The following is a 20,777-nucleotide window of genomic DNA, read 5'->3' as shown; positions in this document are numbered from 1 at the left end:
AGAAGTTAAATTAATTATTGACACATTTAACTATTTATTTAATGCTGTATTTATTTATTTAATTTTGGCACTTTTTATCCTCCATAGTTTCAATGTCAAGATAAATTACTCTAAGAAATGAATAAAAATGTTTTTGTAAAGTTTAAATGAAAATAAAGCTGTTCAATATGTTACCCTTAACAGTTGCATATCAACTGTTAAGGGAGGCCAAAGGAAAAAAACAAACAAAAACGTAGTCATATCCAATTATTAATTCAGTTGCAAAAGAGTGTGAACACATAACATGACAAATTTCTTTAATTTGACTTAGGAAAAGTTCATTTATTTCAGTAACTCAACTAACTGGGTGAAACACATTATATAGATAAAACGTTGGTGCTCTCCTAAGCACCCCCGGTTAATCTATGTCCTTTTCGGTTCATTTGCATGCCCTGTCCGTCCTAAAAGGGGATTTTTTTACTGGTCCTTCAAAGTCTGATAAGGCCTATAAAAGAGGGAGCATCCACCGGACCGACACCAGAGGAGACCCACATCAGGTAGAACCACAATGAAGCCTTGCTTTGTCCTTATTTTGTTGGCTGCAGGTGAGTTTCTTTTCCTTCTACAGGTACTTTCACAAATAGTTTTGGTAAAATGTTGCCGTCTGCTCTTCCATAGATGATTGTTGCCCATTGTAGACGTGCTGCTTTGCACGTTTAGGTCTGAATCAGCTGAATCTTCCTATTTTAGGTGCAGCTTCCAGAATGATTGAGAAGAGGGTTATTGGGAGCAAGTCCTGTGACAAGGACAGGCAGTACCACGTCCAGATAGAGTCTGTTCAAGGTGGGAAGCTCTGTGGAGGCGCTCTGCTCAACACCCGCTGGGTCATCACAGCGTCTCACTGTGCAGAGCAGTAAGATATTACTCCTAATGGTTGCTTTTCCTCTTCTATGCTTTTTCTTTTTTAATCCTAGCATTGTTGTGCTTTTATCTAGTTGAAGGAAATATATTTAATTTCAGAGAATTTGACATGATCTTATTGTGTTCTATCATTACAACTTTGCAGGAATGTCAAAGTGAAGCTCGGCATAAACAACGACGTGTCGATTTTTACAAAAGCCGCTTCATGGTTCAAAGGAAACTCCAAAAAACATGAGCAAATCATTCCAATTAATCAGCAGCACACCTTCAAAAATGAAGAGAGTAAACATGACATTACAGGTGCTGGTCATAAAATTAGAATATCATGAAAAAGTAGATTGATTTCAGTAATTCCATTTAAAAAGTGAAACTTGTATATTATATTCATACATTACATACAAACTCATATATTTCAGATGTTTATTTTGTTTAATTTTGATGATTACAAATGACAACAAATGAAAATCTCAAATTCATCATATCAGAAAATTAGAATATTACTGAAGACCAATAAAAACAAAGGATTTATAGAAATGTTGGCCAACTGAAAAGTATGAACATGAAAAGTATGAGCATGTACAGCACTCAGTATTTAGTTGGGCCTCCTTTGGCCTGTATTACTGCAGCAATGCGGCGTGGCATGGAGTCGATCAGTCTGTGGCACTGCTCAGGTGTTATGATAGCCCAGGTTGCTCTAATAGTGGCTTTTAGCTCTTCTGAATTGTTGGGTCTGGTGTATTGCATCTTCTTCTTCACAATACCCCATAGATTTTCTATGGGGTTAAGGTCAGGAGAGTTTGCTGGCCAATTAAGAACAGGGATACCATGGTCCTTCAACCAGGTACTGGTAGCTTTGGCACTGTGTGCAGGTGCCAAGTCCTGTTGGAAAATGAAATCTGCATCTCCAAAAAGTTGGTCAGCTGCAGGAAGCATGAAGTGCTCTAAAACTTCCTGGTATGTGGCTGCGTTGACCCTGGACCTCAGAAAACACAATGGACCAACACCAGCAGATGACATGGCACCCCAAACCATCACTGACTGTGGAAACTTTACACTGGACTTCAAGCAACGTGGATGAAGTGCCTCTCTTCTTTTCCTCCAGACTCTGGGACCTTGATTTCCAAAGGAAATGCAAAATTTACTTTCATCAGAGAACATGACTTTGGACCGCTCACCAGCAGTCCAGTCCTGTTTCTCTTTAGCCCAGGCAAGACGCTTCTGACGCTGGCTGTGGTTCAAGAGTGGCTTGACACAAGGAATGCGACAGCAGAAACCCATGTCTTTCATACGTCTGTGTGTGGTGGTTCTTGAAGCACTCACTCCAGCTGCAGTCCACTCTTTGTGAATCTCCCCCACATTTTTGAATGGGTTTTGTTTCACAATCCTCTCCAGGGTGCGGTTATCTCTCTTGCTTGTACACTTTTTTCGACCACATCTTTTCCTTCCCTTCGCCTCTCTATTAATGTGCTTGGACACTGAGCTCTGTGAACAGCCAGCCTCTTTAGCGATGACCTTTTGTGTCTTGCCCTCCTTGTGCAAGGTGTCGATGGTCGTCTTTTGGACAACTGTCAAGTCAGCAGTCTTCCCCATGATTGTGTAGCCTATAGAACTAGACTGAAAGACCATTTAAAGGCTTTTGCAGGTGGTTTGAGTTAATTAGCTGATTAGAGTGTGGCACCAGGGGCCATCAATTTTGAACCTTTTCACAATATTCTAATTTTCTGATATGATGAATTTGAGATTTTCATTTGTTGTCATTTGTAATCATCAAAATTAAACAAAATAAACATCTGAAATATATGAGTTTGTATGTAATGTATGAATATAATATACAAGTTTCACTTTTTAAATGGAATTACTGAAATCAATCTACTTTTTCATGATATTCTAATTTTATGACCAGCACCTGTATGCTCATACGGCTAAATGAGGACATGTCAGCCAAAACTCCCACCATCAGCCTTCCTTCAGGAGGGTGCACTAAGCTGGAGCCAAAAGCTAAAGTGGAAATCGGAGGCATGGGAGCAAGCAAAAAAGGTGGGAATATGAAAAAAATATTAAATTTGTCTACTTTTTTTTTTTTTTAATAAATCAAATGTCTGGACATTTGAATCTTCAGGGGGTAAACCTGTCAAGGAAGTAAGATGCGCCACAACAGTGATCTCTGAGTGTGGTGAGAACGACAAACCTGACAGTAAATACGCCAGTGAAGAATCTACAGTCTGTGCCTTCTCAGCTGGAGTGGAGTCCTGCCGTGTAAGCAAACCATCCTGCTTCCTAACTAAACAAATTTTCTTTTCTTTTTTTAAATCTCTCCTTATTTAAAACACTCTGACCTTTGTTGTATTTTATTTTTTTAGGGGGATGCAGGCTCAGCTGTGGAGTACGAAGGTCATTTACAAGGAGTTGTCGTTAGCGAGCCTAAAGATAACTGTGTCCAAACCATTGTTATGCTGGATATCTGCCATTACATGGAGTGGATTGAGAAAACCATGAAAGAAAACTGAGTAAACTTAGCGTTTCATATTTATTAATCAGAAGGAAATAATATATTAACTTATTTATGCATTTGAGTCATACTCTATATGCTGATTACATGCATATTTCTACACTGCAAAAAGTTTTACAAATTAAATAAGAAAAAAATAACCACTGTCATTTAACTTCTTTCTAGTGCAGTTTAAATGTTTTTTTTTTCTTCCATTGGAAAGATACGTTTACTGTACATGCTCAAATGAGGGTAAATACCCTTATATTTAGTTTTACATCAGAATTTGCAGCGTAACTAATGTATGGAGGATAAAAAGTGCCAAAATTAAATAAATAAATACAGCATTAAATAAATAATTAAATGTGTCAATAATTAATTAAATGTGGAATTAAATAAATAAATGTGTCATTCATTAATTAAAACCACGTCACTAATATAAACTGCCACAATTAAATAAATAAATACAGTGATAAACAATTAATTAAATGTGTAATTCATTAAATAAATAAGGAATTAAATATATAAATGTCATTAATTTAATAAAATACGTCTTCATTTTATGAAAAATATATATATAATTATTTCAGTGTGCATTTAATTATTTCATGGTCCTGTGTCGCAGTGCATCGAAACCATTAAAAGAATCTGTCAAACTCACCCATAAAAGTTAGGGGGCGGTTATCTAACACCTGATTGGTCACCCTGCACATTAAGGCAAAGCAAATCAATTACAGAGACTCGATTCGCGTTAACCCCGCCCCCTAACTTTGATTGATAAATTATTGACACATTTATTTATTTAATGCTGTATTTATTTCTTTAATTTTGGCCCTTTTTATCCTCCATACTAATGGGGCTATTCTGGTATTTTAAAGATATATGTTAAGACTTTTATTTTTTGTTAACCTCCCCGCTTTACATCCATTTATCACCATGAATAAAAAGATAGAAGTATGAAAACTTCTTGCAGTATCTGTCTGTCTGCTTCCACCATGCTCTCATTTCCCTATCTGCAAAACCACAATCAATTTTGAATTGCACTTTCACTTTAGAAATTGTTATTGTCAGGTGTTACATCAGAGTTAAATTTCCCCCTCAGTTTAAAATGTGAGATAAACCGAACCACAGAGTGGAGCATATGGCTCTAGGGAAAACAGACACAATGTTAATGTTTGAATGATAGACTAACAGCAGTTAAATAAAAAAGGTGTTTGTAGGGCAGAGATGAACATCTTCACTATTGTTTAAGTGATGGTTAAGTCATTTAAAACTTGGCACAAGCTCATTGGATTTACCAACCACATGCAGCTTATAGTGACTTCATTGGCCTTAGTTTGTATCTTAACTCCATGTAGTGGAGCATTTTATTTAGAAATGTCCTCTATTTTGAAAAATATCTGCTTCCACCTCTGTTTGACACATTAGTCATTTCAAATGTTACTTCAGCCAAACCAATAAACCCCAGGTTGCAGTTCTTTTGTGACATTAAATTCTCCAGGGGAGAAATTTATCTTAAGAATAGAGAAAAAATAATAAAATCCCGTTATTGTCCCACAATGTGGAATTTAAAGAGTTAAATTTAATTTACTGTAATTACTGTAAGGCCCCATAGTAAAACTGCTCATTAAAAAAAATGCTCATGAACTGCTACAAACAGTTAAACCTATAAGGTCAGAAATGTTCAGACTCCATATCTGGTTCACAGCTGATTGCTTTAAAACTGCTGTAACCCCACAGGCATCTCAGCTAAAATATCAATTTTATCTCAATTTACCAACCATCTGTTCATACAACAACAACAGAAGACCATAATAATCTATGTCAAATGAACAGCATACTATTGAAGATTTTAAATCATGTCAGAATAAAGATTTACAGAAGAACAACCTTCTCCCAGGGTAATGTCTAGGCTTTGTCCAGGTGTTACACAATTTTCTGCTGCCCAGAGTAGTTCTAAAGCAAAGTTAAGCAGATTTCTCCAAAATGTTTATTTGAGTAGTCATTTAGCATGATTTAGGGCTCATTTATATAAAGGCTATGTAAAAAAAATAATCCATGATTTCAGTTATTCTTGATTATTCTGGAAAACACTGAGTGAATTTCTAAAGCATCCCGTCAATCTAGAGGAATGGATTCTTTATGGATGCAAGAAAAATGGGGATGTGTCCCGTCCACACACAAGCGTCCCATTAGTGGATGAACTGTCCTTTTAGGGAACGACGAGGAATTCCTAAAGGGGCTGTGATAATTTTTGTACTGTATATTAACAGTTCAGAATAATTTTAGTCCTCGTTTTTTTTTTTTATATTAAGTATAGAAATGAGTCTGAAAACAGCCAACAATTAAATCTAAATGACTAGAAAGACTTAAACTTTTTGAATTATTTTTTTAATCCCAATCCACCCAAAACTCTCTCCAGATATTTTACAAAGACAGCAGATTGTTCTTAAATGATATAATTTAAGCCTTTCAGTTGGATAGGTTTGCTTGCTTACAAATTTTGGCATTTTTATGTATTTAAAATAGAAAATATTTAGGTCAATTTATTCATTACATAAATATTCAGATTTGAAAAAAAAAAAGAATGGGAACACAAACATTTACATGTTAAGCGTTCCTTTTAATGTATTTAAAAGTGTCCTTTATAATAGCAGCAGATAAAATGTAAATTAATACTGACACAGATGTTAACTGCAGTCAAAACAGTGAAGTTTCATTCAGTTTATGGTGAAAAATGAAAAATGACTCAGGAAAAGCATTAAACTATGATGAGGTTAAAAGATCGGTTAGCTTAGCTGGCTCCAGGGGTTCTGGTGGGGTCCAACTGAAACACAGAGAGGGTTAGCTTACGATTTAGCAGTTAGCTTCAGCAACGCATGACTCGTTCTGTCTGTAGTGAGCATTATCATCAGCAGTTGAATCAGAAATTTTCAAATAAAAATACCAACACGGCCATCTATACTACCTGTAGTTCACCCAAGCAGAGTACTTATTAAGCATCAGATGGAAAAGAGGGGGGAAATGCAGTTACTGTTTTTGGTTCAGTGGAGGGAAGGCCTTCAGCTCGGTCCGATTCTCAGCAGGCCTGTTTTCGGGCCGTCTGTCCATTCGTCCAGCAGCAACTCAGAGATTTGGATCAATCCGCTGCAACAATTATTTAAGGGGGTTAATTTTATGACTCACGGTAGCACGTGCAACGTCTACCTTTTAGCTACGGTGGTTAGCACATAGCCGCGGCCTGAAGCAGAATCTCTGCAGCAGTGCTCCAGCCCTCCGTCTCACAGGCGGTCACAGTCTGGAGGCTTCCAGTGGCTTGTTTCAGCAAACAATGATAGGGGCCCATGTTGTTTGGCGGCAGAGTCCGAGCAGAACTGGATTTGCTCTGCCCGGTCTCTGCTTTAGCAGGATTTAGAATACACTGTTTTCACTCGGTTTGAATCGAAGAAAAAATAAAAACACTGCGTTCAACTCCTTCTGAATCGCAGGAAAAAAGGCAGTCTGATTCGGTCAGACTTCCCCGGAGGGGTATCGGTTGCTACGTAGCGTAGCCTTCAGCTGGTTGAGTGTTGCCTAGCATTTGAGCGGCATGAACAATAGGATGCGAATATGGGAAGCTAGGGTTTTTAAAACCTATGCCGCAGGGGTGTGTCTTCAGAGCGGCGTACTTCCGTTGTTCTGCAACAATTTATCGCAACATTACCATGGAAGTGTTTTTTTCTGAAAATGGAGCATGTTAAATCTGCACCACAAAATAAAATCTTTATATTTTATGATTGATGCACTAAATATCAATATTTGAGTCACAAAACAACATAGATTCTAATTGTGTGTATCTTTTCTTATCAAAATAAGAGACTGTGATCTATATGTAGTCCAGAAGGCTCTTTTTCTCTGTAATCTTTGTTTTGTGAAGTAATTTCACATGAAATAAAACATCTGTATCACAGAAAAGGACTATCAGTGTCTGATCCCAGAGGAGTAGCTGCCTGTGCCTCTCACAACTGAAGTAATAATACAAACTATTTCAGTGCCCACCTACACATATTGCACAAATTTGATCACCAATACCTTAGAAACCCCATGGCCAGGCATGAAACTAAATTAGTTTTTTTATCAATTTTATAGATATTTTATGTTCACAAGTTTATAAATTATTAATTTCAGGATAAGAAATGCTTTTTCCTCAAGCAATAAACAATATATTTATAAATAACCTATTGATTTGTTCTAAAATTAGAACAGCAGATTGAGAAGGGGAAAACGGAAGTGTGAAAATAGTGATGCTGGAATTCCAAGGTGTTTGCATGTAAAGCTTATTTCTGACTTTGATATATTTAAAATAAATTGGCATCAGTTTTTTCTTGTTATAATCTAGGTACTTTTGATATAAGCCGCCTATCATTTTAGTTCACGTACAAACACCGTCCATGAAATAACATGAAATATTTGTGTTTCGTCTGAAAAGCAGCATGGATGGACAAGAGATGTTTTCCTTTGCTAAAAAAGAAGAGTAGACTCACCAACAAAACCCTCTTCACCCCATTTCATTAGTAGCTGCTTGTCTTTGTACAACCCTCCGGCTAAATTTAACTGCAGGAGTCCAATGTGAAAACAAACCTAACACAGCACAGATGGCTGGGACTGAAAGACAAAAAATAGCTTTCAGCAACTTGTTGACAGAACCATGATTATTCATTAACACATACACAGTTACATATATCTTAAAATGTTCAATTTGCTTTATGCTCCTTTCATAGGTTACATGAAGATCAGGCAGTTTAAACAATGAAGTGAAAACATAAGAACAGATTTCTTTTGTAAACACTAAAACACTTAAAAGTTTTGCAATTGCTTGCATAATCTGCCAAAAATTACATAAATGAAAATGTTAAATTATGAAGAAAATCAATCAAGTTTTGAAAGTCTGTATCCAGCACCTCTGGTACAATTGCTGCACAGTGAGCATCACTTATCTTATAAAACCGAGCAATAAAGATCCCCAATTGCTTTAGAGTACTTCCTGTTTGAGCATTTTAATTACCATGGAGACAAAATGTTAACCACATCATTGCTTTCAGGCCCCGTCCACACGAAGTCAAAACGAACACGAAACGCTAATATTTTCCAGAACGTTTGTCGTAAAAACAGAGATGTAAAATAAATGTGATCGACCACACGAATGCATGAAAACGCTGCAAAATGTATGCCAGGCCTGTAAGTGGCGCTGTGGTGCCAAAGCAAAAATAGGCGACGAAATGTTGGGCATGCGCACTAACATTTATACATGGTTGCCCTGCAGGTCCATTTTCGTGGTTCAGTCAAATTCAGGTGCTGAACTATGTCGTGGATATTGCTCTGTTCTTCCTGGAGATATTCCAGAAGAAGAAGATTCTGTTGTAAGCCCGACAGCAGGGTGAGTAGCATGAGTAGCAACCATTCAACACAGTACGGCGCAATTGTTCTGAAGGCTGAATAAAAAAAAGATCGTTTACAGACCCCCGAAACGCCGGCTTCGTGTGGATGAGAGGCTGGTTTGGTGAAAAATTTGTGCGTTTAGGCCAGGGTTTGACTTCGTGTTGACGGGGCCTCAGACCCATCAAGGAAACACACAGCCAGGCAGATTAGCTCCAAGCCAGCTCCCATGTTGGAGGATAAAAAGGAGCACCTCCAGTTAGTCACAGTTAGAGAAACAGGACTACACTGAAAAACAGGCCATGCTCCAATATCTATAATATCTATGATATTTCTCTCAATGATGTTGATGGTAATTACAGACCTCTTAGGATAATTTAATCCTTCATTCTGTGCCAACTGCTGTTCAAACAAATGCTGTTGTAAATTACATTATTTAACCTAATTATTTTGGTCTGGGTTGGATGTGTCTGTTTTGACATCACCCAGACAAGAGGCCTTTGTCAGTTGTGTGGTTCTGGTCTCTGATATCTCAAAGACATTGATGTAAATTCAGCATTTGGTCTGGTCTGGTCTCTGTAGCCTACATTCAGGAGAACTCCCCAATGCGTTGCTCTTGCAAAGAGCTACCATTGCAAAGAGGATGTGGGTCTTTCAGCAGATGCCTTTATCCCAAAGTGTGGGGCAGCATCACATCTCTGGGGAATTTGTACATGGGATTGGTGTGGCAGAGCAAAATTGCTCCTCGACCAATGTTCAAAGGTAATATCTTGGCTTATGGAAAGACTCAACATTAGGTTTACTGTCTTCTATTCTGATTGAATAAAAGCATTGACAGCTACATCACAGCCCCATCCTGTCCCTGATTGCTTGTGAGGACACGACAGGACAGTCATCCATCGCAGATGTTGCATCACTATTGCTTTGCTGTAATGACCATAATTGCATCCATTGTATCACTTGGAGTGCATCCTTTGCATCATGTTGCATCACTGTGATCCTGAACACATCTCTCTACATAGTGGTAAAATGTAAAATGATCAGGCCAGGCGCTGGAATAATGTTTAGTGTTAATGGAGCCTAACAACAATGATGGGAAATAAAACCTGAAGTGCGACACAGTGAGAAAAACAGCAAATAGAGTTTTATTAATGTGCTAAAGAGTCTTTTGCACTCAGCAGAAAATGTTAATGTTAGGTACTTTGTTCTCTCTTCAGAGGAACAAAGTACAAAGCCGGTGAACAATAACTCCTTAATTCCGTAAAAGTTCAAAAAAAATCCACTAGACTTGGTTTCCAAGATTTGAAGACGTTTCGCCACCTCTCCAGGAAGCCTTCTCAATTCAAATGTCTGGATCCGCACTGAATTTGAGTCTATATATAGACAAGGTCTTGTATTGCTTGGAAACATGCAAATGGAAACCGATGAGTGGGTCGTTTGGTTCCATTGTTAGCCTGTAATACCTGAAACCTGTCTATGATTGTTTAGGGTCGGTCGTTAAGGAGGTACTGGTAACTCCTTAGCGACCGACCCTTTAGTTATCAGTTACCAGATTTCAGGTTATCCTGAGCTATCTCTATAGTTATGCTGCTATAGGCTTAGACTGCTGGAGGACATAGGGACCCCCATTTCATCATTCTGCTTCATTCTATCTCTATTCTCTCACTCTGCAGAATCTGTTAGTTCTATCTCTGATGTTCGGCTCTCTCTGCTTTTTCTCATAGTAGCTTCATCTGGTCTGTTCCTGTTTGGCTGTGACTCCATCCTGGAGAGAAATATCAGCTGTGCTGCTGCCATCAACACCTTTGTTTCTAGATGTTGGAGCTTGGCCTGTTTTCCAGTGTAGTCCTGTTTCTCTGACTGTGACTAACTGGATGTGCTCTCTTCATCCTCTGACATGGGAGCTGGCTCGGAGCTCGTCTGCCTGGCTGTGTGTTTCCTGGACGGGGCCGCCTGTGGAGCTGGTTGACAGTTGCCTTTTGTGTCTCTGCTTCTTTTTCTTTGTCTGCTTCTGTCTCCTTGAACCCCAGTGGGCCTCAGCAGATGGTCGCTCACACTGAGCCTGGTTCTGCTGGAGGTTTCTTCCTGTTCAAAGGGAGTTTTTCCTCTCCACTGTCGCTACAAGCATGCTTAGTGTGAGGGATTGCTGAAGAGTCAATGAGTCGATGCAATCAACTGGTTTTCCTTAGATTGAAACCTTTGGATCAATATGACTGGATGATCTGGTGAACTGTAAAGTGCCTTGAGATGACATGATGTGAATTGGCTCTATAGAAATTAACAGAATTTAAATTTTTAAATTATTCTATTTGCTTGTAATTCACTGAACTGTCTTGCCTCTGAGCTTCTACATCCTTCCAGATCTACTTGCTCTCTCAGGTCAGCTGGTCAGCTGCCCCTGAAGGAGCCTAAAACTAAGCGGAAGCTCAGAGGGGGATTGCTGCTTTAGCTGTTGCAGCTCCAAAGCTGTGGAATGATCTGCCTCAGCACATCAGACAGGCTTCTTCTCTGACTGTTTTTAAATATCTTGTCAAAACTCACCTTTTTTCTTTGGCTTTTAACATCTAGCAAGACAGTGGGCTTTATTTCATTTTATTTATTTTTTTTATCTTTTACCCAATGTTATTGATTTGATTGTGTGAATGTTATTTTTACCCATGTTTTAGGTTTAGGTTGGTCAGCTTTGGTTGGGCTTAACAAATAAAATTGGATTAGATAAGTCCAGTGATGTTTTTAAAGCCCAAGCTATATTATCTGGGTCCTCCAACAGAGTATTTAATTCAGAGAGTAACAAACATGGGTGTGAGACTGGACAGTGATTTTAAACATTATGCACAGAAAACTTGTAATCAAGTTCAGTGTTTAATCATCTAAGGCAACTGGCCAAAGCAAAACCATTTACTTCACAGCATCATTCATTCATCATTCATATTGTAAAGGTCTTTATGTTGGGCTAAGCCAAGAATCAACTTAAGAAAGAAAACATGAACATCTCACTCCAGTTTCAGCCTCTGTTCATTGGATTGGAATTTTTTGCGTTTTGAATCTAAATGTTTTTTTGGGGGGGCGGTGGCCTTACCCCTTATTATCTGTCAAACGTTATTTAAATGTTTGTTCCCCCCCGTTCTCTCAGCTCGATCCATCTGTTGATGTTGGTTTTTCCCAAAGCCAGTAAGGAGGTTGTGAGGAGAGTGTTTTTAGTTTCTACCCCCAAAATGTGGATTGAGAGGCCATTATAAATAAGAGGCAGACTTACCTGCTGTATAGTTAGTTTACCAGGGTCTGATCAATACCTTGGTATTAATTAGACCCTGGTAAACTGAGTGAGGCTGCACGTGGTACAGTGGTCAGCGCTGTTCCCTTGCAGAAGGAGACCTTTCTGCATGGAGCTGCCATACTCTCTGCCTGTGTGGGTTCTCTCCGGGTGCACCGGCTAGCCCACCCTTCTTTAATCACAGTCAAATGTATTCATATATAAAAAATATTTATGATAAATGCAAAACTGTATTCTTGCTTAAAAAAAAAATTAAATGCTAAAAACAAATTACCAAAACACATTTATATATACCTCAATTACACATCATCCCTCCCCCCTCCCAACAACTTGCCTTGTTTAGCATCACCATATAAGCTTTCTGAACTTTCCAGCAGAGATGGGAAGTAACAAAGTACAAATACTTCGTTACTGTACTCAAGTAGATTTTTCTGATATTTTTACTTTACTTTACTACTTATTTTTATGGCGACTTTTTACTTCTATTTCTTACATTTTTACACAAATATCTGTACTTTCTACTCCTTACATTTTTTAAAATTGGCTCGTTACTTTGGTTTTTAAACATTTCAATGGAGTTACCGTTATTATTTTTCACGTCATCAATACCAAATTCAATCTAATTGGATGGGAATCTACGTTGCATTTGACGCACCACTACAAGATGAATCGACAGATTCGGCGGTATTCATTGGCGGCAAATCATTGCGGCTTGGTGGCGGTGGCGTTAGCATAGTAGCATGGACGACGAAATGATTGAAAATGAACACAACGGAGATCTAGTCCTATTGGCAGACATCCATTTAAAATGTAGGCAACGGCATGAAAAAAGTGGTTTCTACTTTTACTTTTATACTTTAAGTAAATTTACAAGCCTGTACTTTGTTACTTTTACTTGAGTAAAGAAGTTTAATCAGTACTTCCACTTTTACCAGAGTATTTTTTAACACAAGTATCTGTACTTTTACTCAACTACGGAAAGTCAGTACTTTTGCCATCTCTGCTTGCCAGTATACATCACTAACAAATATTCTAGAAAACAATAATTGTGTTTTGTAGAGGACTCCCTTTGACAAGAGGAGTTTAAGCTCAGGAGGATTATATCCTGGGTAAATGGTAAAATAAAAGGCAAGGCAAGGCAAGGCAAGGCAAATGTATTTGTATAGCACAATTCAGTACAAAGACAATGCAAAGTGCTTTACATGATTAAAATACAGGAAGATAAAACAGAATCAAAGCAAGTAGGAAAAAATAAAAAACAAATAAAATAAAATAAAAAATGCAGAAACAAAAAAAAAGAATATTAAAAACAGTTGGATTAAAGAAAACATGTTTTTTGTTGAATTGTTTAACTAGAACAGTCGAAGGCAATCATAAACAAATGTGTTTTTAGTCTTGATTTAAAGGAACTCAGGCTTTCCGCACTTTTACAGTTTTCTGGAAGTTTGTTCCAGATAAAAGGTAAATAAACTAACAAATGAAATAGAAATACGTTTTTTTTTTCACACCTTTTTTTATTCTTTGGTTGCAGCGCCAAAACCATCATCGTTTCCACCTCTGTTCTCCAACTCTTTCACTTTTCGATCTCTCCATCTCCCTCCTCTCCGCCTCTATCTGTATGAAGCTGTTCCAGCGTCTGATCAAAGGCACAGTGTGCTTGAGTTCTTTCCTCCCTTTGTCAGAAGCACAGAGATGAGGGAAACAAAGGCCCCACAGTAGTCTACGGCAAATAAATCCTCTTCACAGCACAACACTCCCTCGCAGACACACAAACGTGCATGCACCGACACAGCCCATGGCATGGCAGGAAAAGTGCGGGTGACAGATCTGTCTGACGGCACAGAGTCTATCATGCCACTTGTTGGGTCTCTATAGCGATCCGCGGCTTAAAGGATGCAGCTTCTAATTATCTCCCATTCACAAGCAAGTGACACGACACTGAGAGAAAGCCTTGACTGAGAGGGGAGTTCACTGTCTGCTTTGTGATGCAGAACGGCAGTTTAAAAATGTTTTGCAGACTAAATGACAGCTTATACTACTGAGAATATATGGCTATATTCAGAAAGGAAAGCAGCCCTGTCTTGTTTTCTGACAAAGGCTATTGTCATCTGCTTCCGTCTTCTGTGTTATCACATGGCCATTAAGGGTCACTATAAATTACATTTTACTTTTCACCAGACAGGTCCTGCGGATGCCTTTTGTGTAAGGTGTTTAAAGCCTGACTCATTTCAGAATACATGCAAACCAGACTTTCTTCTGCACATTTGGGTCGTTGTGGAGCAATTTTCTGTCTGTCTCTAAAGCAACACCCACCTCCACTGCATTTGGTCTTGACAAAAACTGTCTAAAGTCCACTTTCAACTGCAAACAGCCAATGCTCTGCATTATGTGTAGCTTCTAGCTCAAATCTGCAGATACAATGCCTTTAAAATGGGGATGTGGGCAGAAAAGTGGTCGGGTTCTTCCAATTATGCTCTGGTAGCATAGAAGCTTAATAGCACCTGTAGATGTGTATGAAGTTGTCTCTAATGAGAGGAACTGTGTTTTGGTTGTAGATTGTAAGAGGGTGAAGAATTCTTTAGATTCTTTCAGAGAGGCTATGATGAGAAACAGGATTTGCAACTCTAAAAATAACCTGAATCAATGAGCATACCTGGTCAGACCAGCATACCCATAGTCGATACCCGTTTATACCTTTAGTTTATCTCTATGTATCCCTTTATTTTTGTACAAAAAAAGAAATCTAATTACTTTTTTGTACAAGTGTATGGTGATTTCACAATAAATTGGGGTTTTTTGCACATGACTAGAGGGATACATGCCCGTTGAAGTAGTTTAAAGTCTGTTTTTCGTACAAAACGAAAGGGATAAACACAAAACTGACAGCTTACTCAATAGCGTTGACTATAGGAATGCTAGTCTGACAGAACACCGGCCCCATGGAGCAGGTGGTCTTAGAACACAAGCTTCTATTCTGGGCATCACTGCCAGGATTGAGACGTAACGGGTTATGCAGATCAACAGCACATGAACTCCAGCAAGTCTCTTCACAGCCACAGGAAAAGAAGATAAACGTTACAAGAAATCTGTGCATAAACAGTTTAAAAACTACTTTTTAGTGTTTCAACTAAAGGTTTTAGTCTGTGAGGCAAGACTTTTAAGGCAAGGTTTAAAAGTTTCATTGTTGATAAAGCTTATAGTTAGAGTGGCTCAGGTTATCCTGAGCTATCTCTATAGTTATGCTGCTATAGGCTTAGACTGCTGGAGGACAAAGGGACCCCTATTTCATCATTCTGGTTCATGCTATCACTATTCTCACACCCTGCAGAATGTGTTCAATCTCTAACGTTATGCCTTCTCTATTTTGACTCATATTAGCTTCATCTAGCCTTTCTTTGTTTGGCTGTGACTCCATCCTGGAGAGCTGCTGCCATCAACACTGTTGTTAATAGACGTTTGAGCTTAGCCTGTCAGTCCTGACAGACCGAAGGTTGACTTTCCGACTGATAATTCCAACTTTTGGAGGCGTTCCATTTAAAATTTATGACTTGGAAGTTGTAAATTTACATTTTACTAAAAAAAATTATCTACAAAAGTTTCACTAAACAAAATAAACAAAACAACAGTAAAAGTTGTCTCAGTCTAAAAGTCAGAGATGGCAAAAGTACTCACTTTCCGTGCTTGAGTAAAAGTACAGATACTTGTGTTAAAAATACTCTGGTAAAAGTGGAAGTACTGATTAAACTTCTTTACTCAAGTAAAAGTAACAAAGTACAGGCTTGTAAATTTACTTAAAGTATAAAAGTAAAAGTAGAAACCACTTTTTTCATGCCGTTACCTACATTTTAAATGGATGTCTGCCAATAGGACTAAAACATTATATATATATATATGACTATCTGACAGAGACTGGGACTCCAGGTTAATAAGATTCTGACTCTTTAGCAAGATATAAATTAAATTGTGATTTTGTAAAATTCACAGACCCAGTTTCTCTTTTTTAATCTTGCCATTAACATTTGAAATCTGCATGTATGTGTGCATGCTCAAACATGGCAACAAAACAAGAAAAAAAAGGATAATGGAGAATTCTTGAAAGCCAGCAGTTCATGGTGTTTTAATTGGCACAATTTGCAGCACATTTGCCAGGAGTCATTCTTGATGCCTACTATGTCAAACATCTCTTTCAGATAAGGCCAAGGGTGATCGGGAATGTCTTGCTGCTTTTCTGCCAAATCTCTGGAATCTCCGTTGCGTTCATTTTCAATCATCTCGTCGTACATGCTACTATGCTAACGCCACCGCCACCAAGCTGCAATGATTTGCCGCCAATGAATACCGCCGAATCTGTCGATTCATCTTGTAGTGGTGCGTCAAATGCAACGTAGATTCCCATCCAATTAGATTGAATTTGGTATTGATGACGTGAAAAATAATAACGGTAACTCCATTGAAATGATTCAAAACTAAAGTAACGAGACAATTTTTTTAAATGTAAGGAGTAGAAAATACAGATATTTGTGTAAAAATGTAAGGAGTAGAAGTAAAAAGTCGTCATAAAAATAAGCAGTAAAGTAAAAATATCAGAAAAATCTACTTGAATACAGTAACAAAGTATTTGTACTTCGTTACTTCCCATCTCTGCTAAAAGTCTAAGTCATTTTTGTTGACAAATGGAGCGCATCCTTACATCTCTACTTCCTTGTAAACAAACTTTTACCTTCAACATCAAACAGGACCGGTTACCTATTTTTATATATTCTGTATGTAAACATATTAGCTTAAATGCTTTAAAATGTAAGAATACAGCAAAGCTCAACAGTTCCCTGGAACTACTGTGACAAGAAAGACTGTTTTAGATTCTAAACTTGTAATTCCACCAAGTAGTTAATCCAAAGTTTGTTAAAAGGATGTGTTTTTTGTAATGTTATCATTTTTAAACTGCCCATTGCAATATTGGAAATGGTTTTTAATAGTAGTTAAACAGGGTTGGGCCAGATGGTAAGCTTTCAATCATAAAGAAAACATATAAGATGAAACTTTTGTTAATTGAAGCCAAGACAGCTAAGTGTTTTAGAGTTTTCCCTGCGTTGCCGGACACCAGTCCGCTGTGTTACATCCTCTCTATGGGATGACATGTCTCTATAGGCTTGCAGATGTAGAGATTGGGGCCTTGTGTAGAAGGCCTGGGCTGAGATACTATGTTCAACAGCTCAGCTATCTAAGCGCTACAAATGACCTACAATATGCCAGAGTGCCCACAGGGGAAATAAAGCTTCCAGACATGAGACTCCATCATCACTGCGTTGTAGTGAAGGAAGTAGTGGGGCAGAGAGCATTTAACCAAGCCTGCTTCGCTGGCCTCCCGTGTCTTGTTAAAAGCCAATGGCCACTTATGACAGAAAGGATAACTGAGATGATTAAATGTAATGGGCCAAGAGGAAAGGGCCTTGGCTGTGGAAGGCTGGGGAAGTGGGAAGGAGGAAGACACAGGAGCAGATGGGAGATCTGAATGGCCTCAACATAAAGAGGGAGTTTTTCTTTGCTCAGACTCAGCCAGCGGGGATTTTTAGTTTTCTAGCAGACCGCTCTGAACCATCAGTTTAACAAAGTAAAAATACAAGCACATTTTAAAAAGTAAAAACTGAGGATGAATTTTTTTTCAGTATTATTTATTTAAGATGATTTCAGTTATAGTTGCTGTTTCCAGCATGTGTGGGCATATACACTCACCGGCCACTTTATTAGGTACCCCATGCTAGTAACGGGTTTGACCCCCTTTTGCCTTCAGAACTGCCTCAATTCTTGGTGGCATAGATTCAACAAGGTGCTGGAAGCAATCCTCAGGGAGTTTGGTCCATATTGACATGATGGCATCACACAGTTGCCGCAGATTTATCGGCTGCACATCCATTATGCGAATCTCCCGTTCCACCACATCCCAAAGATACTCTATTGGATTGAGATCTGGTGACTGTGGAGGCCATTTGAGTACAGTGAACTCATTGTCATGTTCAAGAAACCAGTCTGAGATGATTCCAGCTTTATGACATGGCGCATTATCCTGCTGAAAGTAGCCATCAGAAGTTGGGTACATTGTGGTCATAAAGGGATGGACATGGTCAGCAACAATACTCAGGTAGGCTGTGGCGTTGCAACGATGCTCAATTGGTACCAAGGGGCCCAAAGAGTGCCAAGAAAATATTCCCCACACCATAACACCACCACCACCAGCCTGAACCGTTGATACAAGGCAGGATGGATCCATGCTTTCATGTTGTAGACGCCAAATTCTGACCCTACCATCCGAATGTCGCAGCAGAAATCGAGACTCATTAGACCAGGCAACGTTTTTCCAATCTTCTATTGTCCAATTTCGATGAGCTTGTGCAAATTGTAGCCTCAGTTTCCTGTTCTTAGCTGAAAGGAGTGGCACCCGGTGTGGTCTTCTGTTGCTGTAGCCCATCTGCCTCAAAGTTTGATGTACTGTGCGTTCAGAGATGCTCTAACTATAAGCTGTAACGGGTGGTTATTTGAGTCACTGTTGCCCTTCTATCAGCTCCAACCAGTCTGGCCATTCTCCTCTGACCTCTGGCATCAACAAGGCATTTCCGCCCACAGAACTGCCGCTCACTGGATGTTTTTTCTTTTTCTGACCATTCTCTGTAAACCCTAGAGATGGTTGTGCGTGAAAATCTCAGTAGATCAGCAGTTTCTGAAATACTCAGACCAGCCCTTCTGGCACCAACAATCATGCCACGTTCAAAGTCACTCAAATCACCTTTCTTCCCCATACTGATGCTCGCTTTGAACTGCAGGAGATTGTCTTGACCATGTCTACATGCCTAAATGCACTGAGTTGCCGCCATGTGATTGGCTGCTAAGAAATTAAGTGTTAACGAGCAGTTGGACAGGTGTACCTAATAAAGTGGCCAGTGAGTGTATATATACAGGTGCATCTCAACAAATTAGAATATATCATCCAGAAATGAATTAAAGCCCACAGTTTACTGCTGACTAGACAGCTGTGCTCTACTAAAGGTCACTGCTCAGCATTGTATGATGGCATAATAATGGAAAGTTAAGTGAAAAGAAATAAAGACGCCTGCAAGCAATAAGGAGCAGAACCTATTTAAAGCTGAGATCCCATCCAGGTGAAATAACTCTTGGTACATAGACCGAATGCTTCATAGGTGCAGGTCAAAATTATCTTTTTTATTTTTGCAAAATAGTTTTTGCAAGAGAAAAAAACTGATAATTTTAGACCTATTTGAAGCCACATAGCTCAGGTTGTGTAAAACTTAGAGTGTGAACACATATTTCCAGAAAATAGAACATGGCATGCAATTTGTTTGAGCACAATCTAAAAAAGAGCTGGGAGCCGAAGTTTTGGAGGATGAAGGGAATGTCTCATTTAAAGAAAGGATAACTATATAGCTATTTCAACCTCTCGTAAAAAGACTTTTTTCCTTAGACTTATTGTTATTTACAAAAATTTCGTTTTGTAAAGTTTTCAGAGCATTTTCATACCATAAAGTGCAGCAGTGATCAAATGTAAACACTGTACTCTTACTTATAAATGAATGAACAAACTAATAAATGATAAAAGTAAATATTTCCCCTGAATATTTCTTTTATTTTGAAAATCATTAAATAAAAATAATGGTATTTTTCTTGTATCACCTTTTTCAGTACTTGATAAAAACTTAAGAACTAAAAAATCAACCGTTTATTTTTTATTTTTGTATTTAAGGTCTTGAAAATTAAATCGCTTTGGTTTGTATTGGAGCACTCTGGAAGGATGATGGCATCATCGAAATAAAAAATGATAATATCTCAAAACCCAAAGCAGAAAAAAAATTTATTTAACTGCACAAATTTCAGTACCACGCACTAAAAAAAGTAGAGCACTTTGGTTTAATTTGGAGTTTGATGAGGAGGATGGTGACCTCTGGATGACCTAAAAAAATCATCTTTGTTTCATGAAACGAGGACAGAAGGACCCAGTATTCAAGGAGAGACAGTCAGTAGGAAAGTTGAAAAGGTTTAATAAATTAACAAAAACTAAAGTGGAGCTGTGGCTCGCGGACACTGCAGGATGGGGAGCGGGGCACCGCCCAATCACAGACACTCTGCAGAGGAAACACAGGTAAGTGACCACGATCATCTGACAGAAGATGATTATCTGAGTTGGCCACTTACCTGGTTTAACAGTCCAGTCCTAGAGTGTCCCCAAGTGCTGCAGTCCCATAGGACATGCTGGAAGCTGATCCTGGTCAGGGATCCAGAACAGACAGAAACAGGATCCAAATTTCCAGGCATCCACAACTTTCCAGGAGGGTTCAGAGTCTGACAGGGTCCGAAAGCGTGACCAGGTGGTCACGCACATGAGCAGACAGGATCAGGTGAAGACAGGCAGGCTCAGTGGAAGAGGGTAGCCAAGACAGGACGTGGAACCAGAACTTGATGCAGGACTTTAAACTGGTCTCCTCCTGGAGCCAGGCTTACTGGATAAAAACTGAACCTCCCCACATATAGAGCCAAAAACCCAGAGGACTCCGCGGGGGAGGAACAGTGGACGATCAGGAGACCAGACAAACACAAAAACCCTCTTTTCCACTGGCTGCCAGGATCCAAAACATGAACCAAGGAATCAAAATAACAGACAGGCTAACAGAAAGACAAATAAAGATCTGGCCC

General features: G+C 38.8%; 1 protein-coding gene across 1 annotated transcript; it reads left to right on the top strand.

The window, feature by feature from the left end:
• Positions 1-479: 479 nt before the first annotated feature.
• Positions 480-3,747, top strand: LOC119780971 (trypsin-1-like). The gene is made up of 6 exons (XM_038281255.1): positions 480-584; positions 730-892; positions 1,046-1,195; positions 2,810-2,937; positions 3,020-3,156; positions 3,261-3,747. The coding sequence occupies exons 1-6, from the start codon at positions 548-550 to the stop codon at positions 3,405-3,407; spliced, it is 762 nt and encodes a 253-aa protein (XP_038137183.1). The 5' UTR covers positions 480-547; the 3' UTR covers positions 3,408-3,747.
• The last annotated feature ends 17,030 nt before the right edge of the window (positions 3,748-20,777 follow it).

Source organism: Cyprinodon tularosa, unplaced genomic scaffold (assembly GCF_016077235.1).
Source record: "Cyprinodon tularosa strain WSP-4 unplaced genomic scaffold, ASM1607723v1 ctg169, whole genome shotgun sequence".
Classification (NCBI taxonomy): domain Eukaryota; kingdom Metazoa; phylum Chordata; class Actinopteri; order Cyprinodontiformes; family Cyprinodontidae; genus Cyprinodon; species Cyprinodon tularosa.
The sequence above is the reverse complement of the archived record's forward strand: the minus strand, read 5'-3'. Positions and strand labels throughout refer to the sequence as shown.